Source organism: Exophiala mesophila (genome assembly GCF_000836275.1).
Source record: "Exophiala mesophila strain CBS 40295 unplaced genomic scaffold supercont1.4, whole genome shotgun sequence".
NCBI lineage: Eukaryota > Fungi > Ascomycota > Eurotiomycetes > Chaetothyriales > Herpotrichiellaceae > Exophiala > Exophiala mesophila.
In genome coordinates this window covers 2,820,862-2,845,831 of record NW_015622507.1, presented here as the reverse complement: position 1 = coordinate 2,845,831, position 24,970 = coordinate 2,820,862, and the positions used below count along the sequence as shown (strand labels likewise).

The window sequence follows — 24,970 nt, the reverse complement described above, 5'->3', positions numbered from 1 at the left end:
TTTCGGGTCAGGCTCCAACTACCTACCTGGCCACTCCAGACCACAAATGGATGTTCACATGTTTCACAGCTTGATACCCAAAAAGTACCGGCATATACTTGGCGAACGCCACCATTTCAAAAGGCGACAACAGCCAACTTTGACAAGAATCATAGACTGTGGGTTGTGGGTTGTCTCAGGAGATGGTAGTTTCCTGCTTCAAGGATTAGGTGGGCGCGTTCTCACGACACGATTTACCAATGAGGAATGTTCTGAAAATCGCTGTATGTAAATTGCAACTCTTTCTCTCCAGACCACCCCCGATCTACAAATGCCATCAAGTATATGTACATGCATTCAAAGGCAGACAATTGCCTTGGTCGGCATGATATTAGGGCAACGCAGTCTGTGGTTTTTCTAGGTGCAAGTATATCTAGCGAGACGGTTAGTCCCTGATTCACACTCCACAACCAATATGTTTATTGGTGGACTAAGAATGTGGATTTGGATTTCACTTACCCTCCATCAACTCTGAGGTCGGCACCAGTGACATAACGACTGGCGTCGCTGAGCAAATAGATAACAGCCCCCTGCAAATCCTCTGGAGATCCCATCTTACCCACAGGGATCAGTGATGTCCACTTCTTCATCAATTCTGGGTTGTCGTCGAGAATCTTTCGAGTCAAGGCTGTCAACATGTAACCAGGGGAGATGCAGTTGACTCGGATGTGGGCGTGGGCCCATTCGACCGCCAAACTGGCGGCAAGGTGTCGGACAGCGGCTTTGGCGGCGTTGTATGGAGCTTGAGGCTGTGGGACGTTGACGATGGCGCCGGACATGCTGCCAATCATGACGATACTTCCATGGGTGATGGAACCACCTCTTTCCATCAAATGGCGGGCAACACTGGTGGCAAACAGGTAGGTGCCGTCAACGTTGACGCCCCAAAGCTTCTTGATGCGGTCATATGGATAGGTCTCGGCGGAGAAATTTTCGGTGAAGCCTGCAGAAGTGACCAGATGGTCGATCTTGTTATGCTGGCTGATGACCTCTTGTATGCAAGATTCGACACTTTCTGGGTCTGAGACGTCCGAATAGTGCGCAGTCACCTTTGGAGGTTCTTCATCGGGGAAGTCTTTCTTGAACAGACGAATGAGTTCTGCGGCCTGCTTCTCACCTTCGTCCTCTGATTGCGTAGGACAGCTGTTAGAACAGAAGAATCGATAAATAGGTAAGTTAGGGTGATGGGGCACTTACTGTTCAAATCAACAATGGCCAAATCCGCGCCGGAGTTGACGATAGCTTGTCCCATGACGAGACCAAGACCTCTAGCACCACCTGTGACGATGACAGTCCTTCCCTCGAGCGAGAAGGTTGGAAGAGTTCGAACGTTCTGGACACCGCCTAGGCCACGTAGAGGTCGCTCATGTTCCTCAAAGACTGTCTCATCTTCTGGGTATTCCACCACGATCTCGCGATCGGTTCGAGAAGCCGACCCTTCATGAGGTCCTGCACTTACGCCAGTTGCTTCTGTGCTCGATTTATGATAAGGGTCGGATTTGTCATTCATAAAAGGTGACAATCGGAGGCTGCGGGTTGGGGTTTTGGAAAAGCACCGAAAGGTGGTGCGAGGTTTTGTGAGCGGCGCAGCAGATCGGATGCTGGTCGTGCCCAGACGATTGAGCATGCGAAGGGAGGTCTGTGTATTCATCTTGACTGGTTGCAAGGAATGTTATGCTTTTTGTGAGGTGACTCGATTTGAAAGACAAATGTCTCGTTCGAGGAGTCGATGCTGGAGCAGAATATCGTTGTCTTCCGCGGAACCAATGTTGAATTAGGTGTAGTATATCAATTCAGTGGTTGGAGAACCACGGGCGAGTGAGTGAGTCTCGAAAATAATATGACCAAAAACTTGACCACGTCGTCGTCCGGACGAATGAACCGGGAGTTTTTAAGTCGTCCTTGGTAGGAGAAGGGGAGGAGGGGAGAGTAGGCTATGATATGATACAAGACTGGTTAATCTCACCACAAAAAAATATATGAGATGAGATCAAGGTACAATAGGTAGATTAGTATGTAGTATAGGAAGCTCAAGTTCCTTCACAACAAAAACTTGACTGCAATTCTGTCTGTGTATCTACCGTCCAAATGACCATCTGTCCAAAGGACGCATACTCCAAAAATGTTGAAAGCGACCGACGTCAGAGGTGGGGGGGAGGGGGGGCCCAAAGGGACCAGAGTGACCAAAGGGGGGAAACACAAGACACAACACAAGTTATAAAAGCGGGGAGCTAAAAGAGCTATGGGCCTGAATCGATAGCAAAGTGGCACCATGGACGCGGACTAGAAGCACTGCCAGGGACCACAGGGCACCACACGGATGACTGTGGGATACTCTAAGATCGGGGTCCAGTTTATTTGGGGGGAATAGCAGGGAGGGTTGATTCAGATGAGGGAAATGGATACGCATATTTGCGCACTAAGACTTTACTATGTTACATACGCGCGATGCATACAGGGAGCACGGTATGTACATCAGGGACCTAAGATTTTTATTATTGTTTTTGCATGTGAGTGTGGTGTGAGTGTGTGTGTGATGCAGATACCCAGGGGAGGTAGGTAGGTAGGCAGTCAGGTAGGTATCAGCGACACCCACCACCTACAGTACGTCCTCGTAGATACCTAGGTAAGGTAGGTAGGTAGATGGTCCTGGCCACACTTAAAATATTCCAGTTCTTCCAAAATACCCCAGGTACCTACCTACCTACCTTAATTAAGCTATTGATTTACACGAGCCCCGTGGTCCCCTACCTTCCTCTGTATGGAGTTACGTTTCAGAGTTTTGATAAGGCAAGTCTCGCCGAATTCCCCAACCAGTAAGTAGATACCTTAGCTTAGTAGTATTTGCCCCCAGTGCGCAATGGCCACAGTGCCGTGTGTGCCTACATATGAGTGTCCATGACCATACCCATAGCCCAGACCCATGTTGAAAAAAAAGCCACGCACCACACGGTCTCAGCCAACGGCCCGCAATTCAAAACCCTCATGTATGGCAGGATAGGGCACGGTTAGGGCAGAGGTTTATTGGAATGGGAAAAATTGAGGAATAGGGTCGAGGCGAGAAGGTGCGATGGCGCGATGCGTGCTAGCTCGGTGCGGGCGGAGGAGGGCACAAGGGTCAAGGGTCGTGATCGTTGCGGTGTACTGCAGATCCAACTCAAAAAATCCAAGTCAACGTCACTGGCCTCCTATGGCTTCTTGAGTTTTGACGATCATGATGCGTATGCCAATGTCACAGCTACAATTACTTAACCGCTGAGTAAGGAAGTTCATTGTGAGTGAATGCCTACCTAGGTAACTTAGATTAGAGTACAGGCACAATAGGGTAATTGAGACGACGGGATCAAACCCGGAATTGATCTCCAGTGTCTCCATTTATCTTCTTCCCAGTCTACATTTTTATTGCACTTCGCCAGTTCTTGCAGTATTTGCAGTCTTGGATTGTGGTTTGCCATGACTTAGCCAAGACGCTGTTGGGGTGGCATGGAAGTTTGACTCAAGAGTACTTGAAACTCACTTCGAGATGGTTCATAGGTAGGTACCTAACGTATTCTGTTGTCGACCTTGAGTTTGGCCATTGGATGTATTGTGTACTTAAAGTTATGATAAATGCTAATATGTTCGTATGTCTAATGTACGTTATACATTTTAATTATTTATTGTGCTACTTACAGAAACGGAGTAAGCGATGGCTTTTAACCTCCCGTGGCTTTGTAGCCTTGTGGCTTCATTAGGTACCGTCCTTAGTACTGTTTACTTTGAGACCATTGTCGCAAGATCCAGATACGGTGATGGCGGCACATTCTAAACCACAGCATCAGTCGAAACACCAACTCAAAACAACGCCATCATGTAATCTCATCAATATCTTCATACGCTAGAGGATATTTCTTGGTGAAATTCAAAATAATATGCTAATACTTTCTTCATATGGGTATCTCTCGCTTGCATGCTTGCATATACAATGCCAAAAGTCGCAAAGCCACCAAAATGCACTTGAATTTGCGGTCCAAGATTCACCATTCATCTTTGGTCTTTTTGTCTCGCCTTCCTTCATGATCCAATTGTGTTTCACAAAAGGGGCACGGACTTCTTTGTCATATCCATCCCCGGGACTGTATGAAATTTGAGTCCGGGTGAGGCGAGATATAACTCGTATATCATATATCACCAGTCTGTCGTGGTAAGTATTTTGATTTTCCACGCCATTGGCCAGTCATCATCAGTGGGTGATCCTTGTGTTGGTGATTGTCATTATCGATATCGACATCGATATCAATATGAATAATCCGCATTCGCCGACCCCGCACGTTGACGACCATGCCACCTACTCCCACCAGTCGAAGACTTCCCCGAAGCTGTACGAGCCTTTTTGAACATGAAAACTGCAATCGTCAGTGAAACCGACCAGAGCCCCAGTCCAATAGCATCAAAAATAGCCGCCGTCTTCATCTTCTCAATGTCTTTATCCATTTCGACGTTCTCGGAGAAATACATATGTCCAAACAAACCGGTTAGTACGATCCAGAGAATCAAAAGTATCAGATCCACTGCAAAGACGTAGCCGAGATGGCGTTTAAATAAAAGTGCTTCGGCTATGCCGTATATGAGAGCCACAAAGGCCGAGATGGATCCGACCACAACGGCGAAAATCTGGAGAGCTGAGATTAGTCTGCTGAATTCTGGAGGGATTGTGTCAGGTCCACGAACCCATTTGCCATCGGCGTATTTGTCGGCTTTCATGGCGCGATTGAGGTAGGTTCCATAGTAGCCGATTACGACTAAAGCTTGTACGAGCTGGAAGAGGCGCAGGATGAGGCGGAGAATGGTGCTAGGTTTCATTATGGGGTGCGAGCTCGCGCCCCGCCTTTTGTTGCCCATGCCGAGTGCCATAGATCTTTAATTCTCTGTGGGTGGGTTTTGATATGCTGAATGTGAATGATATTAGCGGAGTTGTTTTGTATGTAAGCAGAGGAAGGAGGAGTTCCTTGGGAATTTTTTTTAGTATTGTTGAGAAAGGACTTACTATATGGTGTAGACTTGAGGCTTGAGGCTTGATATTGCAGTCAAGATGTCTGATCTCGGGGGGATATAACTAGGTTAGATGAGGGCGATTTGACCTGGTCTCCGAGGGGCGAGGGGGTTTTGTAGGAGTGATATGGTCCGGTGGGATCCGTTGGGTTGAGTTGATTGACTCGACCTCTCCAAACAAAGAAGAAGCCGAGATTAGTGTCGAGTCAAAGGAAACAACAGACAAGTGGTGATCAATCTCTGTTTGTTGGGCGGAATGAGGAGGGCGTAGAGTCTCGAAAGAATCTTTGTTCAGCACCGGTTATTCTTACTCATGTACTGCAACGGTCTTTGTTGGATGAGGCGATGGTTCTTGATGACGATTATGGTAGTGCTGAGCTGTCCCAGAGATCGTGTCAAGGCAGCGGATACGAGGACTGGAAATCGGGCTTTGTTTGTTGAGCAAGTTGGTCAATCGGCCAGATCAATCGAAGTCCGACAGTAAACCCAGAGACGGAGAGATAGACAGATGGACACACTCTCTCTCCTGTCAAAGTATAGTCCACCATTCACCTGATGATGGCCGCGATGATAAGGACAGCGACAATGACAGTGACACGCAATGACCAGCCATATATGCAAACCGAGCTGCGTGGAGTGGAATCCCTGGAAGCGAAGCGAGATTCATGACGATCCGGACGACTCACCAACTATAACGCAAGTAACTTGAAGGTATGCACTCATGCACTCGTTTGTGGCTGGAGAGAAACCTTGATCTTGCTCTGTTCCTAGATCCAAATCTTGAACTTGGACATGTTGGATGGCAAGGGTTTGTTTTAGTCTGCAGATTGCGTGCGTCATCAGTTGTTCTCAGTGCCAAGGATTCGTCCTTGAGGCGTACTCCGTATGCATTCACAGCAAAAAGTTGGACGAGGGCGGCCTCTTGGCTGAGGATCATTGAATGGCGGTTGGCTAAGACTAGGTAGCCACGCCAGTCCAAGGTGTCGACTTGACACCACGTGTCTGCTAAAACTATCAAGAAAACCTCCATAATGCCTATCACCAGCAAATCTGCCGGATTCGTATTTGTCTAGAGAGGAGTATGTGCAAGGGCTATGCCAGGGGGTGGGGGCAAATGAAGGGAAACAAATCAACTATGTAATAACAATCAACCGACAGACACCAGACCATGGTACCAAACCAAACCCAGACAATAATGCAATACAAAGGAACAGGCTCCAAACGAGCAAGGAGACGCAACGCTCAACAGAGACTCGACAGAAAAGCAGACGGATCAAACACACACGTGCTCGAGGTCCTCTTCGCTCCTATCCCGCTCCTGTTGCCGAAATGCCTCCTCCTGCTTTCCCCATGGTTGCATTATAAGCTCCTGGCACGTGGTGTTGCTTGGCTGGCGCTTGAGTCGGCGGTGGAGGCGCTGGTATGGTTTCGTCGTCAAAAAAATCCCCGTCTTCCTCTCCAACCTGATCCAACGACTGATTGTCGTAGCTGTGATGGTTCAAGTTGGCCGCTTGACTTGCAGCCTTGGCCGCATTCTTGCTCTGCTTCCGTCCCTTGCGACCTTTTAATTTGGCCTTTTCCAACAACCTCCTCTTTTCCGCCAGGCGCCGACGCTCTTTGCGATCCTTGATCTCGTACTGTCGAATCAGGGCATGTGGAGGTTGCCCGAAGATACTCTCGTACTCGCAGAACTCACAAATCCAAATGTCCTCCGCCGATGGTGGATGTTGTAGGTTGTTGTACTCTTGCTGAATCTTCCTCTGTCGTGCCACCAGTGCATACACATCGCTGCGTTTCCGGCGAGGTTTCTTTTCCTGCGTGTTGGCAGCTCCTGCTGCTGACGCTGCTGTCCCTTGCTGCCCGGGCTGCGCGCCAGCATTGGTGGCAGTCTGATTTCCCTGGGGAGCGTGCTTCTGACTCGGCCCCGCTTGACTAGAGGTCGTGTGGTTCGCACGCTGGCTATAACCTGGAGAGTAAAGACTCTGTTCTGGAAAGGTGACACCCTTTGCTTCTCCTTCACAAGTAAAAGTAAATTGGGAGTTGGTGTGCGCTTGTTTGACTTGCTGATCGAGAACGCCAACGTTCTCTTGTCCTTTGGCGAGAGGCTTACGTAATAATGCTGTGGCATTCGCAATGGCGGCGGAGATGATTCCCTGGTCCTTGGTCTCTTCAGCTTCATAAACAGTTAGTCTCATGAATCATCAGGGGTTCCTGTTCCTTGCTTCATACCTCTAGCGTTGGCGTTCAGATTCTGGTCGTATCTGGAAGTTCCACCCCGCGCATTAGAACCATTGACCGAAACGCCCAAGGGATTCCGGCTAGGCAACTTTCTACTGTTGCGACCTCTTCCAGCACCCTGTACACCAAGTCCAGATGGACTCCCACCATAGGTTGGGGCAATATGATATGGGTCGTCGGAATGTGAATCCTTTCCATTCGTCACTGACATATGCGACAAGTCATTTGTCAAGCCGGAATGGTGGAGGCTCAGGCTGCCAGACGTCGGAATTTTCCGTTTCTTCTTGTTATTTGTATTTTCAAAAGCCTCGTAGCCATCCGGGCCAGAACCAGTAGCCTTAACTTCATAACGTGACTGACGTCCTGTACGAGGAGACTGTGAAGTGGTACGATAAGAAGTCGAGGAGCGGATCGGTTCGATGGAGTCATCTGCTGAATCAAGGTCATCTTCGTCATCGTCATGGTGACAGTGGTGGTGGTGATGGTGATGGTGATGGTGGTGGTGATGATGATGTGGGCAGTGATCATGCTCGTGATCATCGTCATAATGATCATGATCATGGTCGTGGTCATGGTCGTGATCGTGGTCGTGATCGTGGTCGTGATCATGGTCGTGATCATGGTCATGGTCATGGTCGTATCCATCGCCATGGTGCTGAACCAAGACCTTGGAATCGTTCAGAAATTCACCATTTTCGCCATAATGAGTGTAGGTGGGGAGGCTCGAGGAAGGTAGGGCAGGAGGATAAGTGATGGCGTCGGCGGCTTCCTGAGATAGTCTCGATTTCAGAGTCCGCTTAGGGAGAGGGCGAATGAGTCTCTCCGGGAAAATGGTCGAGGGGGTGTCGGGGGATGAGAGGTAGGAGTCTGAAATTTCAGTGTCAACGGCCGAGTGGACTGATGGATGGCTCATGTCGGATGTAATACTTTTGTGCAGGTCAGGAGAAGCGACGAGCGCCATGATGACTCCAATCCTCTCTTCTACGGCTGAGCAGGCAAAGCGAAAGGACCCATCAAAGAGTGATGGAGAGAAATCGGGTTTCTAGAAAGGAGGTGCAAAATCAGCAAAGTGTGTTGAGACAGAAGCTGCGGCGCAACAAGGCCCCAGTGAATCGAGTCCCAGGCTCTTGCATTCTCCATCTTGTCATATTGGTGTTGTAGGATCAAGGCCTTTGACGGTACATACTGTGTTGAATTATTCAGCAGATTGTGGGCGAGAGGCGTATCTCCAAAGTTGGGATGGATGTAGGGACACCTTATCCAACAAAAGTCCGAGAGCCGACGGGAGTCGCAGGACGATGGGAGTGTCTGGAGGGCAATTATCTTGAGCAAGAAAGAAAGTAGCAATGTCAAAGAAGTAGATGTGATATGACCAGCTCGACGTTTGATAGGAATAATGTGCAATTGGACGAGTAACAGATGTAGCAGGTTAGATGCAGATGCAGTCAGGTGGCAGTTTGGGACTGGAGGAAAGGTCGGAGTCGAATTTGGAGGTGGAGATGCCGCTTTACACAATCTGTGAGTCTTGTGGACGAATGATTGAATAATCCGCCAAGAATGAATCATGAGTGGCTCCCACCTTTGAGACGCCCAAACGCTCAGGCGGCGGGTCCTTACAACGGGGAGTCTACTTACTTACAGACATCTTACCGTCACTGTCTCCAACGTGCATTCCCGGGGGATTTAGCCCTGAGGAAGCACCTTTACAGGTGCCAATTATTGGGGGGTTAAAGGGTTACCTGATCCAGAGTCAAGATTTCCACCTCAGGCTCTATAACCCTACCTTATTTTTCCGCACACATCTCCTATATCTAGGCACCTAAGAAGTATCCATACTTATACTCGGACCTGGGTCATCATAATGTGCTTCTGCTAGATGCTATTGTGTCTCGGCAACACTCATCGCTCATCGCCCATTCTTTATGCCTGTACAATTTCATTATTCTCGTCCGCCCACCCTGGGGAATTTCTCCGAATTAAGCCAAGCACGCCGCAAATCACCCGTGATGAATTGGTAATCATTGGTTCAGTCAACTCTGAACTCTGGTTATATGCCCATCCTCATAACTCATAGGAAACATTGCTTTCCGCTGCTATCTGAAATCACCATCTAGCTTCTTCCGCCAGTCTTGTCCACCTGCTTTTCTCACTTCTGGTTGCTACTGGCACTGCGTGTCGTGCGTCGACTCTGCCTGGAACCCGTAGCCTCGTTCTCTCGTCTTGCATTGGCTGCGTCAGGTTTCGCCCGAGCGTCCGACTTTGATGGTAGTCTCTCGCCTTCAAGCGCTCCAGGAGATGCTTTACGTTTCTTGCTGTTTTGAGTCTCGCCTCCGTATGATGACGCCACTTCTGCTCCATTCGTAACGTGTTCGGTGGAATTGGGAGGAGATGGGAGGGCTGCCTTGTATCGACGTCGTTTCCTGTGATGGCCCTCTTCGCTAGTCGTATCCCCTTCCGCCTTCTGCGAGTCAGCGTCCTTTTCAAGGCCATTCGCTCGTGCACCATCATCTCTGACACGCAATGAGCTCACACCTTCACCCTCTGTTGGAACATTAACACCCTTCTGCGGCGTTTCATCGTCATTCTCGACCTCGTCATCTTCCTCTTCCCCTTGCTCTTCTTCTCCTTCTCCTCCCTCCTCCTCTGCCTCCTCGTCGTACTCATCTTCGGACTCAAGGCGTCCCTGGTCGAAAGACTTCTCTCTGTGCAGAGTGCCTAGCCCCATGTCCGCGAGGCTCATGTCCTTTGCCCAAGATTCATCATTGTCGGTCTTGCTTGCTACCTTGTTCCAACCATCGTCTTGGATCGAAAACACCTGCTTCCAATCTTTCAGAAATGCCACAGAATCACCTTGGCCGACCTTATATGGCGGTGGTCCAGGTTTAGACGGTTCTGCCCAAACTGTCCCTTTAATTGGACGTAGCAGTAATTCTCGATCGTGCTGTCGAGTGCTTGACGCTGTATCAAGGGTCTCGCCGAGCTTTCGTTTTCTTCCTCTCGTCACGGATGGTTTCGCAGGATCCTTTCCATCTTTCAATGGTGATTCAAGGGTCGGGTCATCATCCATGTAATCATCAGAGTAATATTCCCAATCCGAGAAATAGTCTTGCAGCTCAAACCCAGCTACCTCGTCCAAGTATACGGGACTGTGGAGGGCGTGTTCTGCAAGATCGTCTGCCAGTTCGGGAGCCGGATCTGCATCGTATAAAATATCTTCGAGATCGTCATAAGGCGAGTATGCATAGTCTTCAATGTCCGACATCTTTCAAGACCACGATGATATTGATGGCATTCTCAGGCTCGATGTAGGAACAAGGATGGAGATGACGAGACACTCGGCACAAAGAGCGTGTAGCGGAGGAAGCATTGATACTCAGAATGAATTCAACAGCCTGGTGTCCTACACTGCGTTCAAGTCGATGCGTTTGACATTGCTCGGGAGCAGTCAAGGGCGGACCAAAGTCTCTTGTTGTACTTATCCGTTTAGATGCAAGGGTTGATTAGAACAACCATGATAATCGTCCCGATGCTGGCCAGGTGAGCGAGGGAAGGTGGGACGCGTAATAAGACAGCCTGAACGGTGTGTGATCGATGGATTTCGCGTGTTGGCTGCGCCTTGAGTTTGAGGACGTGGGACGATGAATCTGAATTGCTGCCTCGGTTTATTCCGTCATTTGCTTCGACGTAGTGGGCAGGCGTAGCAGGGGGGTCTTTCCACGTGATTTTCGTGAGTCTTGTATGGCGGAGTGCAACAACACTATCATGAAGGGTGCATACCACCGCCAGATCGAAATTCACGGCCCAAGCACGGCTCCTTCCCCGCATTGTCCTCCCGGGTTTCCTTGTGGCAGGCACGGCCTCCCTGCCACGCCCACACCTGCCGATTGTAACCGGCATCCGAGCCGTGAATGATGGCTTTATGCTTTGGGCCTCTAGAATATTTACTCGATGTCTAGTGCTGCTCGATCTCGTTCGAAGTGTCTCTTGGATCCCTTCTGCAACGACGAGAGCATCTTCTCACAATGGCTTCCTGTCGTATCCCTCGTGCTGCTTCGTGGCGGGCGAGAGCCTCCTTCAGACTGACACCGTCTCCATATCCACGACACCTTCGTTTCAACCATACCGCCTCCCAAGATCCCTCTATCAAGTCCCTCGATTCCATCCTAATTGCGAATCGAGGTGAAATCGCGATCAGAGTAAATAAGACTGCTGCCCAACATGGCATCCGCACCACCACCTTATACACAAACCCCGACGCTCTCTCCCAGCATGCTCACTCGTCTCCCTTTGCCTTCAACCTCGGTGACACCAGCGCCTACCTGGACCAGGAAAAGATATTGAAGATTGCAAAGGAGCAGGGCTGTCAAGCTATTCATCCGGGCTATGGCTTTCTATCAGAAAACAAAGAGTTCGCAAAACGCTGTGCAGAGGAGGGAATTACCTTCATTGGCCCCCCCGCAAGTGCCATTGAAGACATGGGAGACAAGGCCAGAAGTAAAGAGATTATGAATGCTGCTGGGGTTCCCTGTGTCCCTGGCTATCACGGAACCAATCAAGATCCCAAAGCTTTGGCCCAAGAAGCAGAGTCCATCGGATATCCAGTTCTTATCAAGGCAGTTCGAGGAGGTGGTGGAAAGGGCATGAGAATCGTCAAGTCCGCCGAGGAGTTTCCAGATATGCTGGAAAGTGCAAAAAGCGAATCAAGAAACTCCTTTGGCAATGACGAAGTCCTCGTCGAGAAGTACATCACAACACCCAGGCATATCGAGGTTCAGGTCTTCGCGGACAAGCACGGCAATTGTGTCGCCCTGGGTGAGCGTGACTGTTCGATTCAGAGACGACATCAGAAAATTCTCGAGGAATCACCCGCCCCTAACTTGGATGATACCATTCGGAAAGACATCTGGGACAAAGCCCGAGCCGCTGCCCTTGCCGTCAAATACGAAGGCGCCGGAACTGTCGAGTTCATCTTCGACAATGACACCGGCGAATTCTTCTTCATGGAGATGAATACCAGACTCCAAGTCGAACATCCCGTGACTGAGATGGTCACAGGTCAGGACCTCGTTCATTGGCAGATCTTGGTTGCTGAAGGCCACAAGCTGCCTTTGACTCAAGCACAAGTTGAACAGGAGATTGCCAGCCGTGGTCATGCAATTGAAGCCCGAATCTATGCCGAGAACCCAGACAAGGGTTTCATCCCTGACTCAGGAAAGCTCCTGCACGTCAGCCTGCCAAAGGAGTCCGATGACATCCGTATTGACAGTGGCTTCATCCACGGTGATGAGGTCTCAAGCCATTACGACCCCATGATTGCCAAACTCATCGTTCGTGCCGAGAACAGAGAAGCTGCACTTCGCAAGCTGGCTGTTGCCCTTCAAGACTATGAAGTCGCTGGCCCTGTCACCAATATTGACTTCCTGAAAAGAATCACGAGGTCTCCTGACTTTGTTTCAGGAGCTGTGGAGACTGGATATATCGAAAAGCACCGCGCCGAACTGTTCCCACAAACAACCTACAGTGACGAGGTTTTGGCAGAAGCAGCTATCGCCTCCTATTTGAACAAAGTTGACACAAAAATATACCCCACGACAAGTTCATGGCAATCTGGAACCTCCCAGTCGTGGCTAACGACGTCGACCGACTTCCAACCTCGCTCCTTTCACTTCCAGTCATCCGACTTTGAGCCTGGCCCGGGCAAGACACCCACGATATATGATGTTGATGTCCATCAGACCGCCCCAGGAGTATTTTCTGTCTCCACCTCGAATACTTCGGCCCCAATCCAAGTGACATCAAGCTTGGACACTACCACAAATACCCTGACAACATACTTCCCCCACACCCGTCATACATCACGAGTCATTTTCTCTCCCAACGGTAGCCTCCACCTTTTCACACCTGCAGGCTCCTTCCGTCTACAGCCCGCATCTCCTGCTTGGCTTGCCAAAGCCCTTGGAGTTGTTGAGAAGCCGAATTCATTGCTTTCGCCCATGCCGGCCAAGATCTTACGTGTTTTGGTCAAACCAGGTGACACCGCCAAAAAGGACCAGCCGCTTCTTGTCATTGAGAGTATGAAGATGGAGACAGTGATCCGCAGTCCCGGTGAGGGTATGGTTGTCAAGCGTATCGTGCACGGCGAAGGTGAGGTCGTCGGAAGTGGTGTTGAACTGGTTGAGTTTGAAGACCCAGAAGGCGACAACACTGCGTCTTGAACAAAGAATTGCGTGACTTCAAAGCAAAGAGAACAGCAAGACATGAAATGCAGAGCGAAAGCACTCAAACATTACCAGCCTTGATCTTCAGCCCTCACTTCTACATCTCCAGCTATCTGGCAGCCTTTTCTCCCACAGGACTTTCTTCGAAGTCGTGATGCAGGAGGCGTGGACAAATAACTCTGTCTTAGATTGAAGTGGCATGGGGCAGCAGACGCTTAAACTCGGGCATTCCACCGTAGTTATGCTGTCCTCGCCGGACAACAGACTTGAACGGTACTTGAGTTGGCGAGATAGATTACAGTCCTTGGACATCTTGGACTGAGTTCACATTTGGGGGGCAGGTCAATGACATACCATCCACTTCAGCGATGCTATCTGGGCATCAAGATGTTTGTGGCGGACGAGTGAAAAAGATATCCACGAGCTGTGGACGAAGATATATGACCCAAGTCGATTTATCGACAAGATGTAGACTACCTGCATAGTGCAGTTATACAGTCATGTTGGAACAACTGATAAACAAGTCCTAGGCTAGAATTGCAAGATCGTATCGCCAGCCTGTGCAGTCACCCAGAGACCCAAGGCGATATCACGTGAACTTCAAAGGCAGTTTTCTCACCATCCAAGAGGCAATTTGCCACTCCTCTTTGTCAAGGCAATTTACGGACATTCCAAGCTGAAGTCATCTGAACCAATTACGAATCAGCATTGGTTAATATGACGAGTATGATATGATGATCATACGTATTAATAGTGAATCATTATTTAGCCCCCAATCCTCCACACAGCCTTGGTCGCCGTAAGTACCTTCATTGGGTAGTATGATGCTAGATATAGTCATCTGCCAGCAGCCAGCAGCCACGTGAGGAAATCCAAACAGTCGATATATTAGTTATTGTCACAAGGACGATCTTCCGCGAAAGTGGGATCAATATCTAAGAAAAAGGAAATAATCTTGTACGTGACCACAGTTGATACTTTTGGACAGCGGTGAGGATGTGGTGGTCGGTCAAGGTCAGCCCAGTCTGTGATCTTGACTCTTGTTGTGGCCATGGGACAATTCCTTCCATCCTTGCTTCCTTCTTGACTTCGCCCCCCCCTCAGGCCCGAATCGAACCGGCCCCCATCATTGGCAATAGCTCCGCAGTGAACTGCAGTGCTCGTTGACTGTGATGAAGTCTGCCTAAGGTAGACAGGCAGGCAGGCAGTTGGAATGTGTTCGAGGTTATGTGTCAGTCTTTCCCCACAAGGTTTGGTATGTCTGTGTATATAGATAATGCTGTCTCTGGGTGGCTGGCAGGTTTATTGCCATTGTCGAGGCTGGAATTGGCTCGACATGGTCCATTCATTCGTCGGTGCGGTGCGTGGCTGTTGGTGATGATGATACCAACATGATCTCTTCCGGCTATGAAGTATCATGTATGGTGCTGCATTGGTCTCAGAAGAAGCATCGATCGAACTTCAAAATGTGGATAGCACTGTGGTTGGTTTTGAGCACATAGTCGGCAGGCAGTAGTAGATCTACTGTCCTGTGCTTGGTCGACTTGGTCCGATGGGTTTGACCACACCGGTGGTATCGTAGTGGCCGCGGCCCTCGTCTCTAGGAGTTTCCATTTTTGGTAGTTTGTTGACTGAGAGTAGTATCTTTGATGTAGAATCAATCTTGAGGGTGGTTGTTAACCGGAAGCTTTTGTGGGAAATTTTGGTCTGGATTTGTATGGTGGTGGTATGAAAAGGGTTGATCCTGGAGAGCTGAAGATTTCGAGGGTTTATATAGGAGATCAAATGAAATGTGTTTGATATCAAACCGAAAGTCCTACCTCCTGGATTCGAACCACCAGATAAATAGTCCAAACGACCATGCAAATTGATAAAAACAAATCCGGGCACCAACAGTCATTTCCAACAGCCTACCAACGTCTGTGATCGGCCCAAGACTCAGCCTGGAGGCAACCAGGCTGCCAGGACGTTTGCACTGCGTCCTGCCTGGGTCTATGTGTCAGCCATCGAAAATGCGGTGACTGTTTGTTACGCTCAGAATGCATTGGGAGCGAGAAACGGCGCGCCCAACAGCCACGTTGACGTGGTTAACTAGGTTAGCCTATGGGCTCGGCAGCATTGCATGCATCATGGACCTGCAAGGCGACTACACGAGTCGGGAGGATGCCCATGCAGATCCCAAAAAAGAATTATGGGCGCAGGCCGAGTGTATTTGCTATCCCAACGCAGAGCCGCTCAACAAAAACATCACACAGGTCATGTTATTTGGTTTTCTTCTCCTGGAAATCATCATGAAATGATGTGGGAGTCTGTACCTACAAGTTCCTGCCAACTCACACGGAACTAGTATCGTCATTGATGAGCACTGTGGCTCATTTTAGAGAGTACACCGGGGTTGTCTGACATGAGAATAGCAATCCTTGTGGTGGGTGTGAAAAAGTCGGTGAGGGTGCTGACAGGCAAGTCGATTTCCCCAGGGTTTTCTATCCGGCCCTTGCAGATAGTCTAGACCAGAAAGATCCTAGGCCCCAATGCAAGAAGACCCGCTAGCTTTCACTGGCTTCTGGAACTTCTGTCCCAAGATTCTGGGACTTTGTGTGTGAAGCAAGTTCAAAATTCGGGAGAAAAAGGGTTTCCTTCAGATCTTCAGGCACAAGGCTCGAGTCTTAGATACGGAGCGTTACAGTTTATACTCTTGGTATGCTGATAAACTCTTTGTACTCCTGGTACTGCGACTAAGACCTAGTGTTTGAATGCATGATTGGAATGCTTTTTCCAGCAGAAATGCCACATGCTTCCGAGCGCAAAAGCGCAAGACCGGAAGAAGCGAGTATAACAATCGGGGATTCGGGACAAAATGGCAAAGTCAGGGGTAGATTTGCGGTCTGGCAACATGCTTGGTCGCACCAGATCATCCCCGGCTTCTAGTGTGGGTATCGAGACTTGGACTATGCGTAAGTAGAATGGTTTCCTGTCGCATGCTTAGAATCGAATTCGAATGTCACCAGATTCGATCACGACTGGAGAGGAACAACTCTTGACTGTTGTTGGGACCTCCTCCACGATCTGCGTGAGGATGGATTCTGGGAAACCTTGGTGTAGCCCTTATCGTCGTGATACTCACCGACATTCGTTCAAACTTGAGAGCAGATTGGTCGACCCAGAGACTTTACACTGCCCTCTCATTGGACTGTCCGTAATTTGTTTGAGGCGACGAAGCTTGCGACATCTACTCTTTTTAATTGGCAAAGCCAGAAGGTCCACCCTGCGGCGGTACACGGCCCGCAATGTGTGTGCCTCAAGCCTTTATCAATACAAGGCTCCCTATGGCGGTTATGTGATTTAGGTAGAGACCACAATGGTGACCTGGATGATGTTGTGTGTACCTTCATATGTGCTACTGTGACCCCAGCTGGAGCTAACCATCCCCTCCGCTTTCTACGTCCACACCGTGCATCTCGGCCGTCCTAGAATGTGGGATGGTTGTTTCGAACGTGCGCCATTATACTCTGCCATCCTTGATGGTCCACTCTATCAGACGGTCGTGCGTCATGATGGCTTGCGGCTTGTCACTGACTTTTGGGTGGATCCTGATGGAGAACACGAAAGATCGTACTCTTGAAGCGAGAGATCAAACTGCCTTTTACGACATCGTTCAATCTGATAAGTATGGACGAATCCTGAACATCCTTGCCCGCCCAATATCTGGGAAGCAGGCCAGCCATCGAGGTAACAATTGGCTAGAATATCGACAATGTTGTAATCCCGAAGCGTAGACATGGGATTCTCCGATCAGCAGTAGACATAGTCTCGTAGTCGGCCTCTTTCCACTTTTTGGATAATTGGGGAGAGAATACCTTTGCGAGTCATGGTGCATAACAGAATGATCGTATTCGAGATCGAACTGCTCCAGCAATTTGCCCATGCATGAAGAGGGGTCCACGCCCGAGCCGTTCAGCCGAATGGTGGCTTGCCTGTGAAGTTGGAGATGACTTGAGTTGACATGTTCGAGACGTCCCATTCTTTGGTTAGACAGCTGGGAGACGAACTCGGGCGTGTAGTCGTGAAGTCCACTAGCAACAAGTCTAGCCGAAGAGCAAGGTCAGACGCTCCCATTCCGTGGGTGCCATCGTGAATTGGGACCATTTGTGTGGGAACGACTCTTTTGAATGAGCAGGCACGAACTGAGCAGTTCGAATGTTGTACTTGTAGAACATTTGGAGCAGTCTGTCGGTACCTACCGTGGCGCCAAAGATATTTCTGGAGATGTTGCTCACGTCGGGCGGTTGGCTGTCTGTGTGCTGAGCCAGCCACTGGCCACATTAATGCCAATAAGTGTAAGCCACAAGGGGTTTCTCTTCCCATTTTGTGTGATGAGGTCAGATCTCAAAATTGGGTTATAAACAGGGCCACGTTAAAATGACCTGGCTTGAGATAAGAGCTTATGGTGTGATGATGTGATGAATCAATCTGACCATCATTGAAAAGGACTATTACTTTACCGTTTAGCATCAAGGCTCGAATGGTGGACCACTTGCACTGCATTGGATATTTGCTCGAGGTACGCGAAGTACATGAATTGGATTTGGTACATTTAGGTACCTACCTAATTTGAATAAGTTGATGTGGAGAAGGAGTGATCGTAACGATAATGATAATAAGGAACCAGGCAAGGCAGGTCCCCTCTTGCCCCCTGGAGCTGCTCAGCCTCACTCAGCCTGCGCTGCTTTTACAGCTTCGAAATCTACGAGGCTTCGAGCAGAGAATGAATAAAGCAGCGCTACTACTTCTCACCGCCTACACACTGGGAATACCAACTAATTCTGCCACTTTTGCTCTCCAAAATTCCTCGACATCAAACAACGAAATGTTGATACCAGACCATTCCACCACCGACTCTTCCCACCATCGAAATAGCCTTGTCACCACCAAAAAGGCTCTGTGAGGCGGTCGCGAATTTTAGTGCGCCATCATGCCGGCCTAATGCCGCGTCTCGCCCCTTCCATCCTCCTCTTCGCCGCCTCCCAGAATGTCCATCTTCCAGCCCTCCTCCGCGTCTGCCGTGACCTGCCCTCTGCCCGTAACGAGTTACGTTGGCTCACTGAACATGCTCGTCAGCTTGTTCGAGAAAATAGTCATGTCCAAACCAACCTATCTATTCGAAAGGTCCCTTCCGATGCACCCCCTCGTTCACTCCAGCTGAAGGACGTCCAATGCGCCCGGCGACCCCATCGCCTCCTCCAGCGTCGCACGCCGAGAAAGGCACCCGCTTTACCGCTTGCCAGGATAAAGAAGGTCTATAACAACAGCCCTAATATTACTGATCGTCCTGTCAAAACGAACCTGTCGATTAAAAAGGTCCCTTCCGATGTGCCTCTTCGGCTGACGTACGTCTACCCAGAAAATGGTCCTGTCGAAGCCAACCTGTCGATTCAAAAGGTCCCTTCCGATGCACCTCCTCAGCTGAAGTACATCCAAGCCGACTGGCGTACCCGTCGTCTCCTACGGCGTCGCACGCCGAGAAAGGTAGCCGCTTCGCCGCTTATGAGGATAAAAAAGAATGTCAAGGTGAAAATGATCCATGCCAACACACCTACTAGTCATGACAGTCCTGTCGAAACCAACCTGTCGATTAAAAAGATACCTTCCGAAGCACCTACTCGTTCACACCGGCTGAGGGCCCGCGGTGATGACCAGAACGTTCAAGCCGCACGGCGTCGATATCGCATCATCCGGAACATCACCTCCAGGAAAGTTCCGGCTCCGCCGGCTATCAAGATAAAGAAGATTCATGACAGCACACCTCCTATTCATTACGATCGGGCACTCGTCATCCGCAAACATAAAGTTCATGCTGATCCACCTCAACCCGTACTACGTCCACGGATTCCTTCCCCGCCACCCAAGGCTCAAGAAGGTGGTCCGTCCATTCATTATCATGAATCCCTCTCTGTTCGTAAACACGAAGGCACTTTCGAGGAGACCCTGCCAGAAGACAGCCTGGAGGTTCGCAATAGTTTTTTACCAGACGTTACTGCTCCTCGTTATCATACCGAACCGTCCTGGCTCTTGGAACTCCAAGAATCACCCTCTACTGAGGCAACTCCTCTTGTCGAGGAGCCAACATCCCTGGGTGACAGCCAAAAGCCGCAGCAGGAGGCTAAAAAGTTCTTCTTCACCGTCCGGCGCGAATCAGAGCCCTCCGAAACTGATGAATCATCTCACTCGGCATCCTTTACCCTTCGAACCTTCGTATCCGGTGCCGTGGAGAGAGGGGAGGAATGGTTTGAATCGCGAAGGCGACGCGTGTATGAGAGGGGGCTTGCCACCCTGCCCGAAACTGATAGATACTCGGGCGCCAGGCGTGTGGCGGTCCCTGACGAATCTTCCTTGCCGTACTCAACACATCCACAAAAAGAGAATGAAGATCTAAACACAGAGACCGAAGATCTGCGAGCGGAGAATGAAGATCTAAACACAGAGACTGAAGATCTACGAGCAGAGACTGAAGATCTAAACACAGAGACTGAAGATCTACGAGCAGAGGCCCAAAATCTACAACCAGAGATCGGGGAGCAGACTGCTGACTCTTTGGCTACACTTGTTGGTCCTCCGGGGACTTACTTGTCCCAGTGGTCCGAGGCTCGGACCCACGAAGCTATTGTGGACGAATCTGGCAACATTGACCTCGAAATTTACCGGGAGAAGCTGCTGGAATGGCAGTACAATTTCGTGAAAAAGACCAAAGAGATGATCCCAAGACGCGCTCGGCTAAAGCGCCTCACTCACCAGAATCGCAGGTCGCCACCCATGGCACCTAACAAACGCATGAATCTTAAACAGCAAGAAGAGCTCGAGCAGATGTTGGAGCGCCATTTCCTCGAAGAGAAATACTTGGAACTTGAAAAGGCACAACTCGCACGACTGGTCGCTGAAAGAGCTCGAGGCAAACCCCTACAGTATGTTATCGGCAACCAACCATTTGGCAATCTCGAAATTATCTGCCGCCCTGGTGTCCTTATCCCCCGGCCCGAGACCGAGACATACACCGAAGAGATTGGCCGGTTGCTACATTGGCTGGCTCGCAAACATGTGGATGGAAAGTTTTTGCTCAGACAGAGGCAGCTTCGGATATTAGATCTATGCACAGGGTCGGGCTGCATCGCGCTATATCTATACTCCATTCTCAAGCCGGCCCCAGGCATGCAACCACCATATCCACGCTTTTCGGGCGCCGATCTTAGCATTCGAATTCTGGGAATCGACATCTCCGAGCATGCTATCAAGCTTGCACGCGAAAACTTGAAACATAACATCTCCAAGGGCTTCCTTCACCCCGATGCAGAGAAAGAGATTGTTTTTATCCAGCAAGATATAATGAAGCTCGCATCAGGCGCAAAGAAGATTGAAGTCAATGAGGAAAAGAAGATCGCAATCAAACCGAAGATAAAAGTTGAGGAGGATTCCGAGTGGGATGTGGTGGTTTCCAACCCGCCCTATATCTCTGCACGCGGCTACTCCACGGACACAGAATCAAGTGTGCGCAAGTACGAGCCTATTCAAGCACTGGTGCCTTCTATAGAACCAGAGGGTACGCCACCAGATCCTCTCCGAACCAAGAGCTCCGGCGACCAGCTTTACATGCCCATTATTCGCATCGCAAGGGACTCCAAGGCCAAATTGATCGCCATGGAAGTCGGCGATACAGAGCAAGCGAGCAGAATTCTCGCGCGACTCAGACAGAAGCTTACACCTGTTAGAAGGCTCAACCAGAGAGAACTCAAAACACCCATCCCAACCATCGAAGCCTGGCGTGATGATGGATCGATTCGCAGGGTCTTCGAGCCTGTACCAAGGGAATTACCAATCCGCAGAGTCGTCGAACCAGTACCGAATCTAAGCCCAGGCTCGATGTCAAGACAACCCACCACCGACAGTATTGATCCGAACTTATCCATCTCTTCCGACACTGCTCCCGGCGACGAGCTTCATACAGCGATGTCCGACCGCATTGTCGTCGCATGGATCGATGAATGGGCCGAATGGCGTCGTCACCACGGACCCACGGATGGAAACCTTGATGTTGAATACGTGGACCCCGAACCCGAACCCGCACCAATTTCCCTTGGCCCCGGCAAGAAACGGCTTCAACGTGACCGCATGGCCGAAAGGAGAGCTCAATTGAAAATGAAAGCTCGCCAAACGGCAGAAGCCTCAGCTAGGGCAGACGGAGTGGAAGTCACCGAGGAGGAAATTCAAGCCCGCTTGGCGGTAATGGAAGCCGAAGCAGCGAAAAGGAAGAGACTCATTGAACTCAGAACTAGACGCAAGAAGAGGGCGGAAGCAATTAAAATGCAAGCCAGAGCCAGAGCGATGAGGGGGAAATCCAATCGCACAGAATTGGGCTCCCTCAAACGCTTCCAAGCATTCCTCGAGACTCACAAAAAAGAAGACAAGGAGCGTGCATTGCTCGCCAAAGCCGTCAGACCTAGAGACAAATCTTCCAAAAAGATTGTCAATGCCGTTCTGGCCGAAACTCGCAATTCTCCTCGGCGGGCCGCGGGGAAACGCCAAACTGCGTCTTCGAGTGCGCCGTCCGCGTCCAAAAAGCCTCCTCCTCCTCCTCAACAACAACAAAAGGATCAGCAGACACGGAGTCAGGGTCGGGGTCGGAATCCGGAAGACGTCATATCGAAATGGGTTTCATGAGCATCAAAATCACGCCACGTTTTTTAACTCTTACACGCGGCGAAGCAATTTTAGAAAGGGGTGAAGAGTGATCTCTCGCGAGATCTGTAACAATAGAATTAATGTAGGTACCTAGGTATTGGATGACCAGCCGGGCCCTTGCACTTGCAGTTTTGCCAAAGTGATATTGCATACCAGCCTCACCTCCACTTTTGTCTCCTGGTTGGATTCAGCTCCACAAATCCAGACACTCTCATGCATGCATGCGGACGAAACCCGCTCTTTAGAGAGCGAAATTCCTACAGCAGTCTATTCCTGCTTGGTACTAATGTTGAGGTTTCTTAGTTTCACCTACAGGATAGAACAGCCTATAGGCTACTGACAGCCTGCACCACGAGAAGGTGAACCCCCATCGCTGACCTAAGAGAGAATAGTGTGAAGCCAGTTCACACACTATCCTCTCTCCTTCATGAAATATCATCCAGAGTCTCTCTCTCTCTCGGACTTTTGTTCCCCATCGCTGTCAACCTCCTCAAAATAGACACGAACCGTCAAGGTCGTCATCAAAGTGGCGTATCGGGCCACACACGGACCACGACCTATACCCACAACACCTTCTTACTCCGGTAGTTCGTCCTCGGGGGAACTCTATCTAACTGCGCCATGTACTCCATCCTTCCAGTGTAACGATCTCTTGAAATTCGAATGTGTATCTTGATTCGTCTCGTTCGGTACACTGTAGACGGTGACTCGGAGGAAAGACTCGTATTGGTTGTAGGCTGTAGGCTGTGACTGTAGGAGAGGACTGTATCTGCTAGGGATACGTGGGTAGTTCTCGTAGCAGAGGAGCTGTAGAGAGAAAGATAAGCGAGGGGGACCTATGGGAGAGGACTTGCAATCAGGTAGGGTTCATCATTGTTGACTTTCGGGCTAAGGGTTGTAGAGAAGAGAGAATTCTCTGGTGGCAGATCTCTAGTCGTCTATAGGTGCGCCTGCGGCTTCACGCCGTCATAAATCATAGCTTTGCGTCGTGAAAAGTCATGAAAACTCCGGGGAATCCTGAAAAACTCGGTGGTGTATCGTGACGAAATCAATGCCAGTTGTGAGAGCTTAAAAGGACTTTGATTTGATAGTGTTCCTCAAGGATAAGGATAAGGATCGATTGCTGGTCGAGCAATCGGTCGCTCGCGGGGCTGAAAGCCGCAGTATCAAGCCTGATTTCAAACCATAAAGCCATCTCCTTTGCGGCCGTATACAGTATTCATGCGTTGAATGGCGTGAATTGAACGGTTTCGTAGGTCCTGCCGTACCTTGGCGCACAATACATGGACCTCTTCGGCTGTCCACCCAAGGTGGTTGGTCAGGGGCCTCAAAGTCCAATTCTCGAGGCCAGTCTCGGCGTGTGCTTTGGCCCAAAGACCCAGATCCTTCAACACTGGATCCTTCGGCCAGTCTCCCAGGGGCCACTTGAATTTGTGTTCTGTGACGCTTTGAAGCCCAGCATCGATCATGTATTGCTTCATGCCATCGAGGATTTGCATTTCTCTTCCCAGGACTTGGTGGCACTCAGGCCAGACGGAATTCCAAGCTGCGATGCCCCCGTCCTCCGGTATGGTATTGTCATCTGAGGTGAACTGCGGTGAATACTCGGATTGCTCAAGGTATCCCCCGGGCTTGAGAAATCGTAAGCATTGAGCATAAAGCCCTGGCCACGCCTCGACTGAGCCATGTAGACCTCGGATGTGGATGAAGTCGAATGAGTTCTCGGGGAACGTCCATTCGGCCTCCGCGTCGTCGATCTCGAAACGAACATTTGGGGGGACGAATGAAGGCTGAATAGGCGAGAGGTCTGTCCCCGTAACAATGGCTGTTGGGTGCTGGTCTGCAACGTCAGTGGCCCAGCTTCCAGTACCAGTTCCAAGGTCCAATATGTTTGTGGGATTTGGGGAAATCGGGGCAAGGTAAGGACGACCTCCAAGTGTCTTTGTGTAAAGGAAATGACCAACTGTAAGATGTTCGTTCGCTTCCTCGTCATTGGATCCCCAATACTTGCCATCCTTGTAGGCATGATATGTTCGGCCGTTTTCGATTGGGAAGGTTTGCACCGATGAGGGCAAAGAAGTCGTATAACTAAGATCATCATCGCTATAAGACGAATCATAGTCATCACCCGTGTGTACATCGGGCACAATGTTCGAAGGCTCTTCATTTGGTACCTCATTTGGTAGCTCATTAGATAGCTCATTAGATAGCTCATTAGATAGCTCATCTGGCGACGAGACCACACAAGCTGTCTTCGAAGGCTCTTCAGTCGGCAACTCAAGTGATCGCGAGAGTATACACAGTGCCCTCGTGTAAGTGAAAGACATAGGATAACGTAGGGAAAAGAGGAAGACATAGGTAATGATAGGGGAAATAGGAAGACATAGGAAGAGCAACATGGACGAGAAGCTGGGCCATTTTTATACGCATGACAAAAGGCGTGGACTTCCCTCAGAAGACTCACCATAATCCTAGAGGAATTGTTAGGCAGAGATTGACACAACCCCCCACGACCTTAGGCAAAGAGCTAAACAGTGGAGCTAAGCCGGGCAGGCTACGCATCACAAAGATCAACAAGGAGAGGAAGATACTTAGAGTCTATCGCGAAGTCAAGTGGCCACGTCAAGTGCCCTAGGCAAGGACGGTCTCGGAAGTTGCATAAGTGATTTTGAAGGTTGATGATGGAGGGTGCGACGGTGTTTCGAGGTAAAGTC

At 49.8% G+C, this 24,970-nt stretch overlaps 6 protein-coding genes across 8 annotated transcripts; 2 read left to right on the top strand and 4 right to left on the bottom strand.

Annotated features, from left to right (window-relative positions):
• Positions 1–247: 247 nt before the first annotated feature.
• On the bottom strand, positions 248–2,113 carry PV10_06147 (uncharacterized protein). Its single transcript, XM_016370912.1, has 3 exons — positions 1,237–2,113; positions 499–1,165; positions 248–412 (listed from the first exon to the last, which is right to left on the bottom strand). Exons 1-3 carry the CDS (start codon positions 1,688–1,690, stop codon positions 397–399), a joined length of 1,137 nt encoding a protein of 378 aa, XP_016223205.1. The 5' UTR covers positions 1,691–2,113; the 3' UTR covers positions 248–396.
• Positions 2,114–6,074: 3,961 nt separating this feature from the next.
• Positions 6,075–8,758, bottom strand: PV10_06146. Of its 3 annotated transcripts, XM_016370911.1 has the most exons (4): positions 8,495–8,758; positions 8,236–8,350; positions 7,300–8,175; positions 6,075–7,243 (listed from the first exon to the last, which is right to left on the bottom strand). In XM_016370911.1, exons 2-4 carry the CDS (start codon positions 8,267–8,269, stop codon positions 6,378–6,380), a joined length of 1,776 nt encoding a protein of 591 aa, XP_016223204.1. In that variant the 5' UTR covers positions 8,270–8,350; positions 8,495–8,758; the 3' UTR covers positions 6,075–6,377. The 3 variants fall into 3 exon arrangements, with proteins under 3 accessions (XP_016223204.1, XP_016223203.1, XP_016223202.1); XM_016370910.1 differs by having other exon boundaries at positions 8,236–8,758; XM_016370909.1 differs by having other exon boundaries at positions 7,300–8,758.
• A 433-nt stretch (positions 8,759–9,191) lies between these two features.
• On the bottom strand, positions 9,192–10,922 carry PV10_06145 (uncharacterized protein). The gene has a single exon (XM_016370908.1). It carries the CDS (start codon positions 10,568–10,570, stop codon positions 9,455–9,457), a length of 1,116 nt encoding a protein of 371 aa, XP_016223201.1. The 5' UTR covers positions 10,571–10,922; the 3' UTR covers positions 9,192–9,454.
• Positions 10,923–11,330: 408 nt separating this feature from the next.
• Positions 11,331–14,074, top strand: PV10_06144 (uncharacterized protein; the record flags this gene model as incomplete). Its single annotated transcript, XM_016370907.1, has 1 exon — positions 11,331–14,074. One exon carries the CDS (start codon positions 11,331–11,333, stop codon positions 13,521–13,523), a length of 2,193 nt encoding a protein of 730 aa, XP_016223200.1. The 3' UTR covers positions 13,524–14,074.
• A 4,344-nt stretch (positions 14,075–18,418) lies between these two features.
• PV10_06143 (uncharacterized protein) lies at positions 18,419–22,366 on the top strand. The gene has a single exon (XM_016370906.1). The coding sequence runs from the start codon at positions 18,510–18,512 to the stop codon at positions 22,233–22,235; it is 3,726 nt and encodes a 1,241-aa protein (XP_016223199.1). The 5' UTR covers positions 18,419–18,509; the 3' UTR covers positions 22,236–22,366.
• Positions 22,367–23,304: 938 nt separating this feature from the next.
• Positions 23,305–24,583, bottom strand: PV10_06142 (uncharacterized protein; the record flags this gene model as incomplete). Its single annotated transcript, XM_016370905.1, has 2 exons — positions 23,305–23,454; positions 23,525–24,583. 2 exons carry the CDS (start codon positions 24,581–24,583, stop codon positions 23,305–23,307), a joined length of 1,209 nt encoding a protein of 402 aa, XP_016223198.1.
• Positions 24,584–24,970: the final 387 nt, after the last annotated feature.

Excerpts from the sequence above, each read along its gene's own strand:
- PV10_06147 (XM_016370912.1), bottom strand. The coding sequence starts at position 1,690 with ATGAATACACAGACCTCCCTTCGCATGCTCAATCGTCTGGGCACGACC. Across the intron at positions 1,166-1,236 it reads GGCCATTGTTGATTTGAACA|AGGACGAAGGTGAGAAGCAG; the intron begins GTAAGTGCCCCA and ends CTACGCAATCAG.
- PV10_06143 (XM_016370906.1), top strand. The coding sequence starts at position 18,510 with ATGCCGCGTCTCGCCCCTTCCATCCTCCTCTTCGCCGCCTCCCAGAAT.
- PV10_06145 (XM_016370908.1), bottom strand. The coding sequence starts at position 10,570 with ATGTCGGACATTGAAGACTATGCATACTCGCCTTATGACGATCTCGAA.
- PV10_06146 (XM_016370909.1), bottom strand. The coding sequence starts at position 8,269 with ATGGCGCTCGTCGCTTCTCCTGACCTGCACAAAAGTATTACATCCGAC. Across the intron at positions 7,244-7,299 it reads TCTGAACGCCAACGCTAGAG|CTGAAGAGACCAAGGACCAG; the intron begins GTATGAAGCAAG and ends CTGTTTATGAAG.